This window comes from Cyprinodon tularosa, unplaced genomic scaffold, assembly GCF_016077235.1.
Source record: "Cyprinodon tularosa strain WSP-4 unplaced genomic scaffold, ASM1607723v1 ctg526, whole genome shotgun sequence".
NCBI classification, from domain to species: domain Eukaryota; kingdom Metazoa; phylum Chordata; class Actinopteri; order Cyprinodontiformes; family Cyprinodontidae; genus Cyprinodon; species Cyprinodon tularosa.
In genome coordinates, this window is record NW_024039259.1 from 377,901 (window position 1) to 399,838 (window position 21,938).

The 21,938-nt window shown below is 39.4% G+C and overlaps 1 protein-coding gene across 1 annotated transcript; it reads left to right on the forward strand.

The window, feature by feature from the left end:
* The first annotated feature begins 621 nt into the window (after positions 1-621).
* LOC119795920 lies at positions 622-20,380 on the forward strand. Its single transcript, XM_038304163.1, has 8 exons — positions 622-692; positions 16,982-17,081; positions 17,170-17,487; positions 17,600-17,872; positions 19,241-19,270; positions 19,357-19,452; positions 19,554-19,582; positions 19,923-20,380. The coding sequence occupies exons 2-8, from the start codon at positions 17,045-17,047 to the stop codon at positions 20,004-20,006; spliced, it is 867 nt and encodes a 288-aa protein (XP_038160091.1). The 5' UTR covers positions 622-692; positions 16,982-17,044; the 3' UTR covers positions 20,007-20,380.
* Positions 20,381-21,938: the final 1,558 nt, after the last annotated feature.

Genomic DNA, 21,938 nt, shown 5'->3' on the forward strand with positions numbered 1-21,938 from the left:
CCTCTTGTTGGCCGGACCGTACATTTAAGTTAGCGTGGTTAAAGACGTATTGTCATTTGTTGGTAAACTGCAAATAGTGTGAGAATTTAGCTAGCAGCAGACAAGATTAATGTTTTCACTTGTTCATAACAGTGAATCATAACCTCAAGGGCATCTTTATTTAAATGTTGTATTTGATTTGTTATGGATTCAAACTGATAAACCACTGTTGCTATGAGCACTATCTTTTAGAGGGTGTGAATAAAAATAGCAGAACTACAACTTCTTCTGGTACTTCTTTTTTTATTTTCATCTAGATTAGCAATGGAAACTGACACCTTTTTCATCACTGAAAGTCCCTTTGCTTTACTTGAACACATCTCTTAAAATAGGTGTTTGATTTTCATATATATTTCTAAAGTTTAAAAGTATTAAGTGTAAAAGAAATTGATTTTGAAAGTAAATGAAACACTATGTTAAGACTCCTTAGCCATTATGATATGTCAATATGTTCAAGAAGCAACATAAGTAAGAACATGGAGTGAAGTCATGGTGAGGAAGTAACACCCTCCAACCCTCACTGAGCTCATATGCATTTGTTTTTTAAGAAGAAGCCATTTTAAACAGAGTCATTTGTGACCATGAGAAGCAAAGAGGCAGGTTTAGCAAAATGGCTGAATTAGTTTAGATCTAACTGCGTGATTACTCTTCAGGTAAAGTTGCCATTTTTCAACTATGAATATAAATTCTTTGATTATTATTAATGTTACTGTTTTAGTATTTTTTGTCTAAGTAAAATGAGACCGTTATCTGGTCTGTAGCCTGGTGGCTCTAGCTGACTCTGAAAAGAAACAACTCATTTGGTATTTTCCTTTATGTGATATACAGAAAATTAAGGTTTGTGAGATTTAACTTTGACATTTACCATTTTAAAAGCGCATTTCTGGATATAAATGTAATCCTCTGGTGCGTCTGGATGCACCTCAGGAGGCCTGTGTCTGGAGTCGGGTGAGGGGAGGCTGCCTGGTGTCTGGTGCCTGGGCTAGAATGACTGGCACCTTGTACTTGGCCTAGGAGGATTGACAGCCTGGGTTTTGACTGCCGCCATGGCTATAAGAATACATAAGTGGGGGAATGGCATGGCTGTGACTGACTGGGGGAGGTGTGGGCTCCTTGGAGGGTTCGCCACCTGCTCGGGCATATGTGGGTGCAGATCTGCGATTTATGGGGTGATGTCGTGGAGGGATTATGGCCGCCATCGTTTGGGAAATGTCTCCCGGGGAGTGTTTGGGGTGGTGTTTGAGGCTAGACCTGGGCTACAATGCTGTTCCTCTCTCTTTGGTGGGGCCTGATCCCAGATCCTTTTTTTCTTTTTTTTTTCTTTGGAGCTCAAGCTATCAGCATACTTCCCATACTGGGGGTCTGGGGATCTCTTCCTGGGTCTGAGGCCAAATTCCCTTAAGGGGGACAGTGTATTTATGAGGAATGTGATGACATGTTTAGTGTCTTCCCCGTCTGCATCTCGTTTAATGCAGATATATATCTCCGTAGGGGTGTAAGGGTGGGATTATATGAATATGACTCAATGAACGTGACTTTGTCTTTTTCTGCTCGATGGGTTGAGTGTTTGCCTCCCCTACTAGAACATCATAGGCCCCAAGTATGTGCAGGGCTAGCATAAGAAGGGTCCACCCCCTTGTTTCGCTCCCTGCAGATAACAGGTGCCTGTTTTTGGTTTTTGCTGGTGTGCTGATGGTTCTCTAGGTACAGGATTGTGTATTTTCATGGTTCTTCCCATTTATTGTAACTCTGAGTTTCCAGTTTTCTTGTTATCAGTTGTTCTGTTTTGTTCTTTGATTTATTTTCCGTTATATTCAAATATTCTTTAGTTTCTCTCTGTTGCCCTGTTGTGCTTCTTTTTTTCCCCCTTAGATTCCTTCTTGCCAGTTCCACCCACACCTGCTCCTTATTCAGCTAATTAGTTAATCCTTTGTTCTGTTCTCCTTAAATACTCAACCTCTGCAGTCGCTCAGTGCTGGTTCCGTTGCTGAAGTTGTCTTCTCAGCTCATCTCTCCCTGGCTCCTCATGCTCGTTTTTTTCCCTGATGTCTCCATGGTTTTTGGTTTGTTTAACATTTTAAGTTGGATTTCTGCCCCTGTTAACTGTGTTCTTCAATTAAATCTGTTAGAACTCATCTCTGCTTCACTCATCTCTGAATCTTCTCAGGAAGCATGACAGACTTTCTGAAGAACTGTCGGATCACTCTGGATAAGATTGCCACTCTCAGCCCACCTTGGAGACGGGTATGTGCTGCTGCCAATCTCCAAAAGATTTTAACCCCCAAAACTACTCTCCTCTCATCCCTAGGGTTTCTGGACATTTTAGAAGAGGTGGAGTGGAACCACAAGGCCGCTTTTGCTCAGCTTTTTAATAAACCTCCTACTCCTCGACCAAAATAACGTGCAGCGGCTGCCTGCTCAACCTCTCCATCAGTTCCTTTCACTTCTCCCTCAGCCTCTACAGTTTCTCCCCTGCCATATGCTTCCTGCAAGCGTAAGTGCCGCTGGGGGAAGAAGACCACTCCCCCTCCAGCAGGTCAGCCTGATGCTACCACTCCCCATCGGGCGGATCAGCCTTACAGCTCCATTCCCATGGGTCATGCAGCTGCTAGCATTAAAAAAAACCTCCTAAACAGGTCAGTCATCTCAGTCGGCACCTCCATGACCAGCAGCTAGCTTCACCGGTTTGAAGGCTCAGACCAGTAGCCATTATTACACCCCCTGCAGTCAGACCTCACCATCTTGAGGAGTCTCAATTATGGGGCTTCTTTTATCGGGAGAGGGAAGATCTTTACCCTTTCCTGCCACCTCCATCAGCTTCTAGCCAGCCAGATCCCCTAGCGTCAGAGCCCTTTAGCGGGCCAGATCCCCTAGTTCAAGAGCCCCTAGTGTCAGAGCCCTTTAGCGGTTCAGATCCCCTAACGTCAGAGCCCATTAGCGGACCAGTTTCCGTATCGCCAGAGCCCATTAGCGGGCCAGTTTCCCTTGCGCCAAAGCCCATTAGCAGGCCAGTTTCCCTAATGCCACAACCACCTAGCATGCCAGTGCCTGAACTAGAACCTATTAGCATCCCCACTCCTCAGGCAGATTCACTAGGCTGTCAGGCAGATTCACTAGGCTGTCAGGCAGATTTACTTAGCTGTCATGCAGATTCATTCAGGACCCATCCTTAGACAGACCCACTCAGCACTCCTCCTCAGACTGAACCTCTTTGCCAGCAAGCTCTGTGCTGTCCAGAGACTCCTGAGCCTGCTCTGTGCCGTCCAGAGACCCCTGAGCACACTAATAAAATGGTCTCAGATTTTAAGCTTGGTGAGAGTTCAGCTCCAAGGCCCCTCAGCGGGCACCCCAAGCCTCCAAAGCCCCTCAGCAGGCGCTCCAAGCCACCAAGGCCCCTCTGCGGGAACTCCTCAACTGCCCCCCCCCCCCGAGGTTGCTCCAGTGCTGCTGCAGTCGGCAGCCCCCTCTGAAGTTGTTCCAGTGCTGCTGTTGGGGGTCCGCAAGGTTCCTGTTGCACCAGAGACGGTGTCCACCAAGGCTGCTGCTGCACCAGAGAGGGCGTCCCCCAAGGCTGCTGCTGCACCAGAGACGGCATCCACGAAAGCTGCTGCTGCACCAGAGACGGCGTCGTCGGCCTCCTCCAGAGGCCCTCCTTCGTCGCCGGCCTCCTCCAGAGGCCCTCCTTTGTCGCCGGCCCCACGGCCGGCCTCAAGAGACTCTGCCTCGCCGCTGGCCCCACCGCTGCCCTCCAGAGACTCTGCCTCGCCGGCAGCCCCAAGGCCACCCTCCAGAGACTTTTCCTTGCCGCCGGCCCCACGGCCAGCCTCCAGAGACTCTGCCTCGCCTCCGGCCATGGCCGAACTCCAGAGACTTTTGGTTTCCCTCGCCAACCTTTGGTGGATAGTTTTTTTTTGTTTGTCTTTTTTTTTTTGGATTCCTTTGGACTTGTTTTTTGGTTCCTTGTCGTTAAAGTTGTCTTCTCAGTCGTCTGTCCCTGGCTCCTCATGTTGGGATCCGGAGGCTTGCCCACCACAGGGTGCCAAGGATCCCTTCGTGAGGGCTTGTGCTCACCTGCAACACCTGTCTTCCATCTGCTCATCAAGAGGACTCCTACTTAAGGAGGAGGAGACTGACACTCCAGTGCCAGTGTTTGCCAGTAACGGTACCAACAAAACCTGAGACAATCTATCAGATCTTGCCTGATTCTTGTGAACCTGTCTGACCCTGTTTTCTCCCTGTCTCTCAGAACCTGACTTGCCTGGAAACCTGAAACACTGAAGAGAGAGACCTCAACCTGGAATCTGCCTGCCTGCGCTCAGTTTGCCTCTGCCAAGCTCTCAGTTCTCCGCCTGCCTGCACTCAGTTCAATCTCTGCTAGCCCTCAGCCCTCTGCCTGCCTACTAGCCTCTGGACCCTCAAGTTTCCCTCCCTGCTGATCAGTTCCACTTCTAAGCAGGTATTCCCCCATCATCTGATAAACAGCAGTTTACCTGGAACTCCTCTAACCTCTCTGTCCTCCTCAGTGGAGATCCAGCCGTGACCAGTCTGACCACCCAAGTTCCTGTTAACATTTTATTTATACCTTTGTGAATAAACCTTTTGAACTTTCTCCTAACCTCCGTGTGTTTCTTCATATGGGTTAGACATCTATTCCCATCATGACACCTCATGCTCATTTTTTCTCCTGATGTCTCCATGGTTTTTGGTTTGTTTAGCATTTGGGGTTGGATTTCTGGATTGCTGCCTCTGTTACCTGTGTTCTTCAATTAAATCTGTCAGAACACATCTCTGCTTCACTCTTCTCTGCATCTGGGTCCTAAAGCAACCTCACTACCCATTGTTGACATGTATTTTGGTGGGCACTCTCATTCCTGGTGACTGTCGGGCCAGGCCTAGGCCTCCTGGCCCTGTGGGGTTCCAACTAGTGGGTGGTGCGGCCCCGGGCCTCGGTTTCCTGGGCTCTCCTCCAAGTCCTCATGGACATGATCAGCCAACGGCATAGCCCATGGACTCACTGCCATTGTCCCAAGGGACATCTACACTATTTTGTCTGGGACTGAACCTCTTTGGGATCTGGGCCCTTGGCGGTTGGACTCTGAGTGCTCTTATCTTCCCTTCTCTGGTGGGAACGGCAATTCAAATGTCTGCACTCCCTGTGTCCCAGTGATCTGAGCTGCCTTTGGTTAACTCGGGGTGGCGTTGCATCTTTGAAATCTAAGGTCGTGTAGAGCAAGTGTGGGGTCACCCACACCTCCTATTAAGCATGCTATGAAGTATTTTCCTTCTGAAGAAGCCTTAATACACGAGAATGTCCATGCGTATATGGACATGCATACAGTTATATACGCATGTCCATGCGTCCATGTATTCACAGATACACAGGCGACCATGTATTCACAGATACACACTAATACTAAATGATAAGCTCCACCCACCAATATAAACAACCTGAATATTATTATGCAATCATATAGCTTTTGATTTCCACACACATGGATATTTAATGGATAACTTCTGCTCTTTAAGCTTTTTTTATTTTACGGTTGTCTTTTGTCTTGTTTTTGCTGTTATCTTCTATGCTTTCTGTCCTCGTCTCATACGTAGAGGTGTGGAAGCTCTTTCCTGTCTCTATCTCTCCGGGGACTAACTTTTTAATTAAGAATAATTTCACTGCACTCAACGGGGCCACCCATGGGACCATATATCATATCACCTTGGAGTAGAAAATCTTACCCTAGAACATTAAGGCAGAGATATGGATGCATCTTTCAGCATAATAAAGAACTAAAAAGAGCTATAATACCAAGAAAACTAACAAAATCATAGTAATAATAGGGGATGTAATTTTGGATAAATTAGCATGCAGGCTGTACTAATAGTTTGTTGCTTTGTTTTGTTGTTTCCTCAGATATACATCTGGCAAACATGAGAAACTTTTCAACAAGCACAACATCATTGCTGACAACATCAGCAATGATAACCATGACTACAAACACCAGTGAACCAAATGCTTTACAAGGAATTAGTGATGAAATGTGAATCATCCCATTCTGTCTCCAGTCCCACATTGATTTATTTGTTATTTTTTTATATCTCATATCATGTTTAATGTTGTAATCCTCTCCACAGGTTGGCTATATACTGTATCAGTGTTACCCTGGTTTTCACAGCACTTCTTATAACTGTTGTGGTGATCATCTCCCAAAAGAAAAGAAGAGGTCAGTGTAGTCTTACAATTTAATTTATTTTAATTGAACATTATCCAACTCGATAAATTTATATAAACATACTGTATACTTTTTTAATTTACCGTTTGTAATATGTTATTTTTATTAACTTTTCTTGCAGCAGATACACACTAATTGATCAAAACAATTTGTGAATTACAGAACCGGAGATATGACTTCGATATTCTTAGCTAGAACAGTTTAATTTATAAATTTGATTCTGAAAACTGATTGATAGAGGACAGTATAGGGATTGATGAATTTACTTGCTCAAATGCAAGATGAAAATTAAAGTTACATAAAAATAACTTTTAAGTAAGTTTAAAGGGAACTCCAAATTTGATGTCACGCTTTGAAGTCCTTTTTAGTCTTTATATTTATTATTATATTTGTTTGCTCTTATTTTTTTCTGAGCTTTATATATGAGTTTTTCTTTACTTTTTAAGGTAATATTTTCTGAGTAGAGTTGTTCCCCTGTTATTTTAATAATTTTAGCCTAAGATTTTTGGTGTTTTTTATCAGCACTTTTTTTTTTATTGTCATTACACTGTTACAAGTACAGAGCAACAAAATTAACTCTCTGCATTTAACCCATCCCCTTGGGGAGCAGTGGGCTGCCATTGTGCGGCGCCCGGGGAGCAGTGTGTGGTTAAGGGTTTTGCTCAGGGACCGAAAATGGCAGTCTGTGAGATTGGGGCTTGACCTCAGAACCTCAGGATTCCAAGCAGCACTCCACAAAGTAGCATTAGCGTGAAGGGTCCAAATTGGCAGCTCATTCCCTCTAGATGGGATACGAACCATGCGTTCCTGTTTGCAGGACGGGCTTACAACTTGAGGTCACCAGCCGCTGAATTGGGGGGTTTTCCATAATTTTTTATTCAATTACCTTTTTACTACTTGTTTTTATTTCTCTTGTTCATTTCTGTTTTTTGTAGTTGCTTGATTTTTTTTTAGTTGATGATTTTCTTTTTCTCTTGGGAAAAAGCTAAATGGTATTATGCAAAATTTCATCAACAGTGAGTAATAATAGGATCTGAAGGAAGAGACAATGAACATGTATATGAAAAGGGCTCCCTTCAGCAAATGTCATTCTAATTAGATCAGACTAAATGAACTGCATCATGTGCTGCTTTTATGTGTTATTACTAAATTATTACTGACCGTTTTTTCAACCGTTTAAAATATTTTTTTTCTGTGTGGAAGCACTGATGTTCATTTCATGTTTCTAGGAACCGAAAAAAGGAAGAAGATCAAATCTGTAAGTTAAAGTACTGTTTTCTAAATACACATATGTTATTGATATACAAAAAGTCCTTATCAGCTTATGGTTCTGAATTTCTAGGTATATATTTTTTTTTTTTATTTGTTGCAGTTGACCCAAACCCACCTTGAGTTAAGGTTGATAGATTTTGATCAATAATCTTTTTACAAAGCTCAGTCATAATTTATTCATTGACTTGCAGCATGCATCCCTCCTGGATGAACATCTACTAACTTGACTTTTCATTGCTCTAAGCAAAAAATCACTAACTTGTAAAGAAACAGCCAACTTGTAAAGAAAGCTAACTTGTAAAGAAAAAACCAGAAACTTTGGATTAAATCCTACTTTTGTAAGTAGTTTAATAAACTCAAGAAAGAGTGTAATAACAAAATATTTGTTTGCCTTTATATTTAATAGGCTAATATAACTTTCACTATATTTTTAGTTCAGCTATTGAAGGTCTATGTAGGTTATTTTATAATGAGGTACATTGCTAGCTAAAAGTTTGCTGTGTAAGTAGGCAGTGAACTAGGTTGAATTTTCATCTTTTATCTTGACAGCAGAGATGTGCCAGTTAAAAAAAACTTTTTAAAGTTATGTTGATAATATATAATTTATAACATGTTGCAATACAAAAAACAATCATTTAGTGGAAATAAGGGTTATAAAACGCTGTCAACTATTAGGAGGTGTAAAAGGGATTCTGGGTAATTTTTAGAGAGATGGCCCCAATGTGTCAAGAAAAGGAAAACAATGAAAGTTACATTATATATAAAAAATTTTAACCCCTGTGTATTAATTTAAGCATAGTCATCAATTAAACCTTATTATGTTTGGGCAAACATGCTCACCACTTCTTTTTCATAAAAGAGTTTATTAATTTTTCTGAAATTCTTTTAGAAATGTGTATTTTGAACTCTGGTACATATATTCCTATTCCCACACACCCTTTTAAATTCTTTGAAAAGCATAGTAATAATAATAATAATAATATTTTCTTTAAAGCAGTTAATGATTCCAACAAGCCAACTCATATTATAATTACCTTAAAATATATTCTGATGGTTCTAGGTACCATGTAAAACAATGTTGCTACACACTCATGAACAGTAGGTGGCGGTATGCACGCCCCTTCCCTATAGCCCGGTGGGACCAAAAACATTTTGAATGGAAATCAATGGGGAGAAATTAATAAACTTTTGGTCCCAGTCGCTCTCTGTCATTGATTCCAGATATGCTGGTTGTGTATTTAAATTGTTTATTTTTTTTTAGTTCCTCTTTGGTCAAAATCTGGTCAAAACCCATCAATGAGATCGCACCAAACAGGAAGTTAAATGCCCATGAGACTGGGTTGTCTACTCAAGAACACACTTGGTGAAGACATAAGTCCATATTTCAGTCTTTTGGATTGAGAAACGGCCTTAGACAATCATACAAAGTGGTGTAGCCCCTATGTAGAGCTCTATATAGGCGTTAGGGCAGAAGTTTGGAGGCTGCCATCAATTTTTGTTCCTTTGAAGGCCTAACCTACCAGACAAATCAACTTGTATTTGATTGGCTACTTTTCAGGAAAATTCTGCTTCTTAAGACGGTATTTTTTTTCCTCCTACCAAAGCAACGTTAACATAACCACTTCTCTTTAAGAGTTGGAAGTTGATAAGCAAAGTTATCATTAATATAAAATGGTCTGGATGAACACTGGATTCTGACTGGTTGTTTGTGTCCGTTAAAAAAAGGTTATAGGACACCTACAAAAAAATGTTGTGGTCAAATAGCCCAGTAGTTTCTGCTATCTCAAACGTTACCTAGAAATGGGAAGACCATTTATACCGGTTACCTTGGCAACACGTCACAATGCAAGAAGCGAGATTTCCTGAAAAGCAGCCAATCGAAGGCAGGTTGTTTTTTCCGGTGAGCAATGCCTTCAAAGTGACAAAAGTTGATAGGATTGAGACGAAACAGGTCCACAAATGAACGTGTGATTTGATTTCCACGAGCATGCAGCCTCCCTCCTCCTTGAGAAGGAACAAGCACTCATGGCTGTGATACACTGACCCTATGGTATTCTATTTGCGTATGTTACGTGTGTGAGGAGTAGTTTATGAGCATCCGTATAAAGTATAACTTCTCGTGTGTATTGCATGTGGAAAATTTTGGCAAAATCTTGATGAGATACGTTACCTATTTTCTCATCCTGTTTTTTTTTACTAAGACTGGTCAGGGTGCAGGGTTCCTACAGCATAAGGCAAGTTAAATTCAAGACATTTTAAGACTTTTTAATGCCACTTGAAATTAAAATTTAAGACCAAATTCACAAGAAACACAAGAAAAACCCACTTGCGACAACTTAACCCAAAGGTTTATTATAACATAAACCACTGAACTAATGTTTCAAATTTTGAAAAGCTTCCCATACAGGAAGAAAGCTAAAAACACACACATGACAGATATATTTTAACAATTATTTAACTGAATTCACAAACTTTGTTTTAGCAGGGAACAAAACAAATCAGTTTTAAAGCGACAACATAACTATAACCAACAAGACTTTTTTGCAGCTATTTTCTTTGCGTCGTTTTCTTAGTATGTTTGATTTGGTGATAAGTGGAGGTGTTGCACAGACAAGGGTGGAACAAAACTGAGAAATACCGGCTGTTTCTCGTAACTCCATTTTGACACTTTGTGTTTGGTGCTTCGCATGTGCAACTCCAATACCTTAAAGGAATAGTACACCCAAAACATGATTAGCCTTCATTTTCTACTCACCCCCATGCTGAACAACACTCTGGAGTACTTTTTTGATATCTCAAATGCATCTGGGATCTGGGAGGCTTCTTGCTGTCTGCTGACATTCAAATAATGGAGGTCTATGGTGCCCGAGACAGAAAGGTCCATAAATGTCCACAAAAAACATGTCAATATTCCTCCATACTGCTCGTCCAATGTATTCCAAGTGTCCTGAGTGGGTAGCATCCAGAATTTACTCGAAACGAAGTCATTTAGAATGTTTTTAGAGCATAAACAGTAGTGTATAGGATTTCCTGAAAGCGCGCACAAGCGCGTTCACGACGCTACGGAAGCCGGCAGACCAAACCAGATGAAAGTGCGCATTCAGCGTCTGCTCTGCCAATAATGCAAGCGTAGAAGAAGAAATGTGCTGTTTACCTGTGCAAAGAAAGAAACAACGAAAGAAAAATGTCTGAGGACTTCAGTGTTGAGGAAGAGCATGAGTTCTTTGCCGAGCTGAATGCGCTGGTTTGGTCTGCCGGCTTCCGTAGCGTTGTGAACGCGCTTGTGCGCGCTTTCAGGAAATCCTATACACTACTGTTTATGCTCTAAAAACATTTTAATACCAATTAAGGCCTTAATTTTATTTTGAAGAATTCAATGCCTTTTAAGACTTTTTAAGGACCCGCGGGAACCCTGGGGTGATACTTACTTTTTTGTAAACTTAAATTACTTCAAAAGAGTAATCATTTTAGTATGAAGAGGTTGTAAACAACAGGATAATCTAATTAATTGTCTGTACAGTTATACCTTATTACCTCTACTTAAAAAAACTTTGTTCCTTTTATCCATTACAATTCTTATGAACAGTTTTTTGGAAGTGATATTGATCCTAACGAGTCCACATAGATTGTTCCATAACAGAGTTTCTAGAGGATCACACAGGTGTGAATCCTATCCAGAAACATAGAACAGAAATCTACATGGTTACAGCTCCCAGACTTACCCAAACTCTGTGATAGCCTTTAGAATATTGTAACCATGTGTTTAGGCAGGGGCGTTGCTAGGCACAAAGCTTTACTGGGGCACTGGCCCCCTACTGCGTATGCCCCTCCTTCCATACACTAATACAGACAAGCACACTGCCCCACCCTGATACATTCCTACCAAAATTACTAGTTGAGATATTACTAAGTGTAAGAGCATATTTGTTTTAACAAACATGAACATTTTCAACATTGCAGCTATAAAAAATAAGACATCATTAACTTTGACAAATAAAAAGTTTCCTTATACACATTCTTAAGTAATCATTAATTCCTAGGTTTCAGGGTTTTAGTTCAGGGGAAAGTTTACCTCAACCTGAACTAAGTTTTTCTTTTATTTTTTGAGCATTTAAGTGTACCTCCTATTTTTCATTTTTGCAAAGCGGTCAATCACTTGACTGTGACTCAGCTTAGAAAGTTCTTCCTTTTCAACTGATAAAATAGCAGGATGATGGAGCCTGTCTTGTCCCACTGTGCACCTCAGCCAAGTGTGGATCCTTCTCAACACACTGAATGACCTTTCACAACTCCAGCTGTAGACTGGGATTGTGAGGGAGATCTGGATGAACTGCGTTAGTGTGGCGAACATGATGTTATCAAGCAAGTTGAAAACACACTGCATATCCTTGATGACAAGGCTTTCCTTTTCAACCAGGAAAAGCTCAAACCATTTTGAATTAAATGAACGGTTTTTTTACTCCAAATTTGTCCTGGGGATAGTGGGACAACTTCACTTGTTTAGGACCATCATGTTTCCCCCTAAATCACTAATGTCCCCTTCTTGTTTGTGGAAGCTGGTTGTTGCTCCCTCATCACCTTCATGGTCCTGTCTCTTCTGTCTCTCACCTGTCTCTTGCCTGTCAGTCTCTCCTCCTCCTCCCTTTCCTACTCCAGCACCTTCATTCTCATTCTCTACAGCAAACATTAAAAACGTAAATCTATAATTATGTAAATATCAATCATATTGCTTATAACGTTCCTAATGTAACTAGTTAGCTTAAATCACTAATTCATCACGGGACCTTACCTCCCTCTCTCTCATCTTGTTTTACTGCTTCCCTGTCTCTGCTTCGTGTGAGGAGTTTCCTGATATCCATCTACAAACCAGTGAAGTAATTTTCAGTTAGTAGCCTATAAATCATGTGGTTTCACTGGGAAAATAATAAAATTGACAGGTAAGAAACGTTACCAGAACTAAAAATGCGTTGCGGCCGCACAGTGTCCCATCCAACTCAGTTGAGAGCAGCGCGTTAATTTACCGGCAGTTCATGCAGTGACATGCGCTGACGTGGGGGTGCTAATACATCCTCAATTTGGAGTTAACAACACACTTGCTGCGCATTTGAGTAGAAATATACGTCTCCTCCTGTTGGAATTATCTAAGTTGATGCATTAAAAAAAATGTAATACTGTTGCAAATATTCATGAGATTTATACTGGGGCACAGCTCATTTATACTGGGGCACGTGCCACAGTAAATGGGGTCTGGCGACGCCGATGTGTTTAGGGAAATGTGACTTCAAAGCAAGACTATTTTTGTTCTTAAATGGGTGCTGATGGCTAGCTGAATATAGCATGTTTCCAAAAGAGCAGGATAAAGCACTTTAGTTGCTGTTGCAGACAAAAAAAATGTTCAGACCCATAATTTATGCCCAAAAATATATTTGAATAAAAAAAAAAGTTATAATTATTTGCTATGATGACGTTAACTGAAATATATATGAAACATTATGTTGTGTTCACTTTGCAGAATGATGCTGAGGATCTCTGCTATGCTTCTGTCAGCCATATCAAGAAAACCAAACCGGAAGTACAGGTAAGGAATTAATTATTCATTGGATGCATCAAAGAAGCTGTTATGTGTTGAAAATATTGACTGAAGTTTATATTGTTTTAGGATGGGGCTGATGATGGCACTGATGATGATGCTGCGGTGACCTACAGCACGGTCATACCTGCTCCTTCTTCAGCTACAATACCTGTAGATCCAAACTGCCTCTATGCTACAGTTAATAAAGCAAAAAACTGAGAGAAACAAGTCATTATTAAAAGTCACTGCATTGTATTGAATTGCTGTTTCGGCAACAGGTTTAAACTCCTAAAGTATAAATTGAGATTAAATAACATTGCTTGCACCTATTGCTACCCCTGTGTTTCACTCTGGCTTTACTATTAGAAATCTTCATCTTAAATGAATGTATGCATAAAAAAAAATAAAGCTTCATAAATAGTAATCAAATGTTACTGTTTCTGTTAAAACTACACTCCTCAAGTGCCAATTGGATGTAACTTTTAGATCCGTCCCTGTTCCTGAATCAAATGGACTCAGTATGCTAGAGTGGTCGATTTAGAGACACTAAGGAAGAAACACAACCTAAATTTACAGTATAACTGGCCTCCAAGAATTGGGATTTGACAACTGTGCTAATCTATTGAGATTATAGTAAGTTCAGGGAACTAATGATCGTGAGACGAGAAACTGCTTTTATATTTCATAGTTTTTGATTTAGTTGCAGCTCTCTCTGGGCACCTTACTCCAAGTTGCCAAACAATCTGTTAGAGTGACTAGTGGAGAAGGTTGGCAGTTATATTACCATACTATGCCATACCAAATTTATTTATAAAGCACTTTCAACACCCAAGACGACCAAAGTGCTATACACAATCAAAAGATAAAGATAGTCAATGATAAAACAATAAAGTGGCATATAAAAGTAGCCATAAAATAAAAAGCAGGAATAGAATAATAAAAAGAAACACAGTAAGACAAAGTCAACATCTTAGATTGTGTCAAAAGTCAAGGAAAAGAAATCAAATCAAAAGTAAAGAGGCCTGTCTAGTGAGCAAGGGAAGGTCATTCCAAAGCTTGGGAACTGTAAAAGAAAAAGCATGGTCCCCTTCTTCGCTTATTTTTTGTCTTTGTCACCTTCAGTAACAACTGGTCAGCTGAAAGGGTGAATAGGCATGTAGCCGCTTGGACAGGTAAGGTGGGACACAGCCCTTTAGAGTTTTAAAAGCAAATAATTCTAAAAGGAATCCTAAAATATAATAGCAGCCAACTTAAACAGGCTAAAATAGAGGAAATATGATCATATTTATTCGTACCTGTAAGAGACGTGCAGCAGCATTCTGTACTCTCTGAAGCTGGGAAATGCATGCATCACAGATACCATGGCATGGACCCCTGTTTCAAAATGCTGTTGTGAAAGGATAGGCTTTACTTTGGCTACCTGCCACAAGACTTAGACTCAACTTTATTAATCCCTTGGGAATACTCCTTGAGGGAAATTCTGGTTTCAGTAGCTTATATAGAGTACAAAGATAATATAAAAAGATGGTATATAGTAAAAAAAAGTATAAGAAAAGAAAAAAGTTGTAAAGTCCTGGAATATGTTTTCCTTAGATATAAAAATATCTACACAGTGGACGGCTAAGGGAAGATCACGCAGTAGTTGAATTGGATTATTGCACTTGTACTTCAGAGATACACAGGCTATACAGTAGTTGGTATGTGTTATTAAACAGTGAGAGAGAAGAATATTGCACGAGTGACAATAGATAAGGTTTTGCATAAAATGTCCAAAGGGATCTCAACGATTCCCCATTACTAAGGGGCGGACCCATTCTTCCGGTTCAATTTGCATGTTTTCTAAGCCAAAACAAGGCTTTTTTTGGGCTACTTTATAAAGCAAGGATCTCACTGCTAATTCTGACATTTTGAATTGAAAAAGCTTCCTGGATGGGAAGGGAAATGTTTCAACTTTTTTGCAACATCTGAAAGGTGTTTTCTTTTACAGTCCTTTGGTAATGGCGCCAGCATACCTTTAATATTTGGAGTGGCATCTGTAAATTTTCTGCTTTTTATTTAGCTCTGTGACAGTCCCTACTTGCAGCTCGAGTGTCATCATTTAACAGTGGTTCATGCATTATTTTATGGTGTTTAAATACATTTTTTTAAGAGGCCGAATTAAAGTTTACATCAGATTCCCTGCTTGTTTTCTTTTCATCTGCTCTTAAATCAGGTCAATTCAAAGTGGATTTAATATAATGCTGTTTCGACACATTGATTCTACTTATAACTAAGTCCTGATTTAATTCAGATCAATCCAGTTTCTTAACATCCATCCATCCATCCATTATCAGACACACTTGTCCCAATTGGGGTCGCGAGGGGTGCTGGTGCCTATCTCCAGCTGTTAATAGGCGAGTCCAGTCCATCACAGAGTTTCTTAACAAATAAAATAAAATAAACAAACATAACATATTAATGTATTTTTTGGCCTTCAATGAAAATAATCTAATTGAATCCAGTCTCACAATGTTAAAATTAGATTAGGTGATAAATCATAATCCAGTTTATATCTGGTTAACAAGTGGCTCAGTTGATCACTTCATCATTTCCCTCTTATTAAACAATCATGTTGCAACAGTGGAAAGAAATTACTCAATTTTGAACAATACCAACCCTGCAACTTGGAAGGGAAGTAGAGAGGACACAAAACGGTTGGTGTTTAAATATTTTCTTAAGGTAATCTAGAATATGCATCAATAAATGGAACCATGGACAGTGGCAAGGAAATGGACTGGGCAAGAAAATGCACATTTTTCATTTTAATCCTTAATTTCTATCCAATTGTAAGTTTGTGATAGAAAATCAAACTGTATTTTGTGTATTTTGAGACTTTTAGTAGCAGATTACATTACACAGCTTTATTTAACCTAATTCCTGTCAGTAGGATTTTTTTATAAGCAAATGTTATTCTTTACACAATTTCTGATGTCAAACTATATATATATGTATATATTATGCTTATATGTCAGTGCGACATAAATAAAAAAAATGAAACAATAGAGAACAACATGGAAGGGAGCATGTTTTGCTCTTTCGTCTTTAGAAAGCCTATTACCAGTGCTGCACTAAATTCGGGCATACACTGTGTGATTTTTTTCAATCGTTGCACGCAGCTACAGCTCACACTGTATGACCACCTGCGGTTTCGTCATACAGTGTGAGTTCACAGCTCACAATGTATGTTCTCACACTGTGCGACCCAACACTGTGATGCAGTCTACCTGCTCACAATGTACAACTAAAAACCACGTCAGACTCAGCTCTGCAGTGAGATGGCGCTACTTCGACTCATCAATCCGCAAGCCAAATGAATACAAGCTCACTAGAGTGAAATGCTCTTCCTTGGCAATTTGTGCAATTTTGTGTGCTGAAAGGCCTAAAATAAAAAAGGCAACGACGTATTTGGACAAAGACATGTCTGAGCAAACGTGGCTACGACGGTCTGTCAATTTTACAGAAAGAGCTCCACTTCACTCGCACCCCCGCCATGCATTTGTGTTTTCATCTGAGAGGAAGAACAAGAAGAAGAATCCTTGTTTGCGCATGATGGCATGTCCTCTTCTTGAGGGGGAAACAAGGATACAGCAGATTTTAGTATAGTGAATGATCTGATGCATGTTCCTTTTTTTTAGTAGCATACCGTATCCTTTTAAAAAACATCAAATATTTTTTTATTATTATCAACAAATCTTTAGACATTTTTTATGTTTTACCCTGTTGCTATAAACAGAGTGCTCTCAAATAAGAGAGGGAAAAAAAAATAGTGAAGTCACTGAGGAAGTGAAACTAGACAAGCAAATACGCATTCATTTTTTTTTTTTTTTATCAGGAGAGAAGGAATCATTTGCAAAAATAAGACAGAGCGACGGAACGGCAGCAGTTTGAAGTTAAAATGTTTTTATTCCTGATGTTCCTGCTTCAGCTTACAGGTAACTGAGTTGGTTTAAATTTTGCGAACATCACTGCACAAGCCTTGCAGTCATGTTATTAATGTACTCTGTGTCATTCTTTTAACAGCAGCGACCGGGACAGAACCAGTTTTTTTCACCGTCACCCATGGAGATGAAGTAACTTTTGCTTGTAGAAACAGTGATTGTCAGAATGATTCTGTGTCTACAGAGTGGCTCTTTAGTCATTTCAGATCGCCTAAATCAGAAATACTGTTCAAAAAGCCAAGCAGTGGAGCGATCTCTAGATCTGACAGACGTAGTTTTACAGGAAACTGTTCTCTGGTTATAAAGGCAGTCACAGCCGAAGATGTTGGCATTTACACCTGCAGACAAAATGTATCAGGACAGAAAGATGACCAGTCCTTCTTTTTGTCTATTATTGAGAGTAAGTAATAAAGTCAATTTATGAAGCTTAGTCATCCTATTGCAACAACGTAAAAAATAGAATTTTAAAGTTAATCCCTTGTTTTGTTTTCTTAAATTCGGACCTTTAACAGTAACTGAGCAGATCATCAGTCCCTCGTTCATCTTGAACTGCTCTGTCCTGCAGTACGAAGACTGCAGACATGAGGTGGTGTGGTCGCATCAGGGTAAAGAGGGAATATATTCAGGCATAGGGATTTCACCACCATTTTGTTTTGCAACTGTGACATTTGCAATGTCCGAGCTTCATCAGAAGTTTAAAAAGTCAATGATGTGTAAAGTCACCAATACTTACACTAAAGAAGTGCAACTCTTCCCTTTCAAACCTTCACCTTTCGGGACAGCAGGTAAGAACTTTTTGATCTTTTTAATCATGTTTTTTTATCATGTTTTTTTATACTTTTGTTTGGAATGTCAGTTTTTGGTTTAAATGATCCTTATTTGATGATGTTTAGTGTTTTCTTTCCTGTCAATTTCCAACCTTAGTTGTGTCACAAACTTCTCTTCACCTCTCCCTTTGTTTCTTACCAGGAATGTTTTTCAAACTTGGTTCATCATTATTTCTCCTTAGATGTAATATTCTCTTCATCTTTGTCATTATCTGGCCTGTAGTCCCTCCCTTAATTGGTAATTTCTTTCACCTGTCGTTTTCCCTCCCTGCCTCAATTAAAATGTATTCCTCTCACCTGTTTCCTCTTGATTATATTCAGTGCAGCCTGAGCATTCAGGGTCAGACGATTATTTGTTTTCTGTTAGTCTGTCTGTTTAGTTTGATTTCATGGTTCATGTCCTGGATCCTGGAGGCCAGTGGAAAGAGGGTTTTTGTGTCTGTCTCGTCTCCTGCTCGTCCACTGTTCCTCCCCCGCGGAGTCCTCTGGGTTTTTGGCTCTGTATGTGGGGAGGTTCAGTTTTTATCTCAGTAAGCCTGGCTCCAGGGAGGAGACCAGTTTAAAGTCCTGCATCAAGTTCTGGTTCCACGTCCTGTCTCGGCTACCCTCTTCCACTGAGCCTGCTCAGCTGCACCTGATCCTGTCTGCTCCTGTGTGTGACTGCCTGGTCATGCTTCCGGTCCCTGTCAGACTCTGAACCCTCCTAGGAGCCTGTGGATTCTTGGAAGTCTGGATCCTGCCACCTGTTTCTGTTCCTGCCTGATCTGGATCCTGTTCCTGTCTGTTCCTGTCAGTTCTGGATCCCTGACCAGGATCGGCTTCCAGCATGCATGTCCTCTGGGACTGCAGCACTTGGGGACATTCTAGGCCTGAACTGCTAAACTAGAGTGTCTGTGATTGGGCGTTGCCCCACTCCCCATCCTGCAGTGTCCGCAAGCCACAGCTCCACTTTAGTTTTTGTTTTATTTAATTAAGTTTTTGAACTTTCCTACTGACTGTCTCTCCTTGAATACTGGGTCCATCTGTCCTCGCTTCATGACAATCTTAGATATTCAGGTTTAGGTTTAATTTGTTTCCTTCCTTCTATTCTCCAATTGGGATACTGTTCTTTATTCCAGTTTATTTTCAACTTTTTCTGTCTGTCCTTAACAGTTTTGATTATTCATAATGCAATTGAAACATTTTTAAAGAAACGTCTTAAATAAGCTAGGTAAAATGCTAAATGTTTTTTTTTGCAAGTCTTTCAGTAACTTCAAATGAATGCTGTTCTGAATGCTGTTAAACACTGAACCATAGTCCTACCTTTTCATTTTTGTGCTATTTCAGGATCATTTGGGAAAAATCCAGCACACCAAGGTACTCTGTTGGTCTGCCTATAAGTGTTTTTTTGCACTTGTTAGGGGAAATGTGCCTGTCTAATGTTTTGTAATAATGCGTTCCAGCCTTGCCACATTTCCTTAGAGACATCATTGTGTGTGTGGGTTTGGCAATACTCATAATGTCTGTTGTCATACTTAACATATGGACAAAAATCCAAGGTGAGAAAATGCTAATTTCTTGTTTTTTCATAAAAAATTAGATGTTTTTCTACTCATTGAATTAATGTAATATTTAATCTCTGCTTGTTTTTTTTTTTCAGAAAATCAATCACAGATGAATAAAGACATTGTAAGTTTAGATAATACATAATAAGATTAACAAATGTATCAAAATATAGTGCCCTGATTCTGTTTGAGATATTTGATAATAGAGTAGTTTGTAGATGGCAACCCGTTTTTGCTATTCGTCAAAATAGCAAAAATGAAAAAGTAGTAAAGTAGTTGGCTGGAGGCATAGTGAGAGAAATCATAATTTTGTCCCAGATAATAAAAAATGCAATTTTAATGAAAAGAAGAAGAAAATAAGATTTAAGTGACTTCGTGACAGAAGAAAACAGATTGAATAAATTTAAACAACAATACTATCTGTCATGGTCAAAGATTTATAATTTTTTGTTTCATTTCAACAGGAACTTTCAGATAAAGATGAAGATGAAAGCGCAGAAGTTTATGAGAATATTAAAAAGCTTTCTGCATCAGTCAGTCTTAATTGATAAACAACAATGCAAATGAGATTAAAGCTGGTAAAGTTTCATGTTTTACACCTAATGGAACGCGGCCCATCACCTGGATGAAGGCATTACTGGAAGTTTTCCAATAACTCATACAGCGGAGATATTATATCTCTGAAGAAAAGGGTTAAGGAAGTACCACAGACTGTGGAACCAGTGATTGGAGATACTGTAGAGGTTTTTAAAAGAACTTTCTAAACTTTAGAAATTAGTTATTAGAACACAAAATGGAAATGTACTGTTGTTGTTCCTCATATATGGATTTCTTCAATAATTTGTTGAAGTTAATAGCTGCAGGCAGGATGGATCTCCTGTAGTGACCTGTCTTGAAGTGAAGCTGGAGAAGCCTCTGACTGAAGAAACACCGTTGCTGTACGACAATCAGATGAAGAGGATGTTCTTCATATTATGAAAACTTCCTCTGTATACTGTGAAACATCTCCAGAGGTTTTTGTGGAGTGTTTTCAGAATTGTTCCCAATGCTGTTACACTTGCTTTGTGGAGAGTGTTCACAAACCAATATTTAGTTTTCTAAAAGTCTGCTTTTGTTTGCCTCTCTGAAAGTAGCTGTACGTTCTTGGAGCAAAGTTATCTGCCATTCTTGCCATTACTTTGAATATTTTGCCTTTATTAAGGTTTTCCTTTGATATTATCTGAATTCCAGCTCTTTATTTCTTTGGTATAAAAGTCAATGAGTTGTTTGTCTGTCTCTCCAGTAAACTGTTAATAAATTCCCTCATAAGGGGATTCAGCCTTTACCTGTTTTGTAGCAGCTTGCTATAAATCTATCACTTTAAAGTCGCCATGGTAACACTAACAGAGTTTAGTACATGTGGTACTTCCAAGTCCAATAACAATGTTAATGTGTCCTCAAACAGTGCAGACTTGTGTTTGTTCCTCCTACTCCTCCTGCAGGTTGTGAAAGGTGCTGCAGGCCAGTGTTGTTTCTGACAGCCATTTTACATTTAGTCTTAGTCTTCATAACGAAAACTATTATTAGTCTTAGTTGCATTTTAGTTATTATGATATGTGATAGTTTTAGTTGGTTTTAGTTGACTAAAACTTAAAAAGCTTTTAGTTAGTTTAGTTAGTTAGTTTAGTTTTAGTCAGCTTAATGTCAGTTTAATGTTGAAAAAAACAAGTTAAACTTTAGAATTTGGAATAACATTCAGATTCTTTACCAGATTGACAGCTCAAGCCTAGATAATACAATAGCTGGGTATAGAATGCTGCCGTGAAGTTCATCATTGCTGTTGGGTAGAAAACTTTGATTTATAGAACTCAAACTTTTTTGAATTAATGTACTAATCACTAAGCTTTAAGCTTTAAAAATAACAGATCTAGTTCATCATCATATTGGTTAATGTAGCAGACAAACAAGCTAACAAAATGTACAATAAAGGAATACATAGGCCTACAAGGTTTCCATCATAAATCAAACACTGCATGATCTAATATGAATTATGCGTTACACACAGATCAATAAAATCCTGTTTGCTCTAAAAAAGCAAAAAACAAAACAATTCTTCTTTTTATTTTGGCTATTGTGGCTTTACTTCTTCAATTTACCCCTCGGTTCCTGCTGCTCAGTGGTCAAAGTAGATTTAAGCTCAAAGGGTTTTGATATAAAAAAAAATCTAGCGAGAACCTACATAATTGCCTTCTAATTCCATGGCAATCCAGACCTAAATTTATTGAATATGCTAACTAAAATGTTTACATATTCAAAGAAAACATAGAAAATGTTTTAATGACAATACAAGGAAACATTTACATCTTATTTCAATAGATAGAAACGAGAACTATGCGAAAGAAATATTCAAAGATCTGTGTACCTTTTCACCTGGCTCTTTATCCAAAAACAAACAGCACAGAATGAAATATTTTCTTTTGATATAATTTAGGGATTCCTTT

Excerpts from the sequence above, each read along its gene's own strand:
- LOC119795920 (XM_038304163.1), top strand. The coding sequence starts at position 17,045 with ATGTTTTTATTCCTGATGTTCCTGCTTCAGCTTACAG. Across the intron at positions 17,488-17,599 it reads CTTTTTGTCTATTATTGAGA|TAACTGAGCAGATCATCAGT; the intron begins GTAAGTAATAAA and ends GACCTTTAACAG. Across the intron at positions 17,873-19,240 it reads TTCACCTTTCGGGACAGCAG|GATCATTTGGGAAAAATCCA; the intron begins GTAAGAACTTTT and ends GTGCTATTTCAG.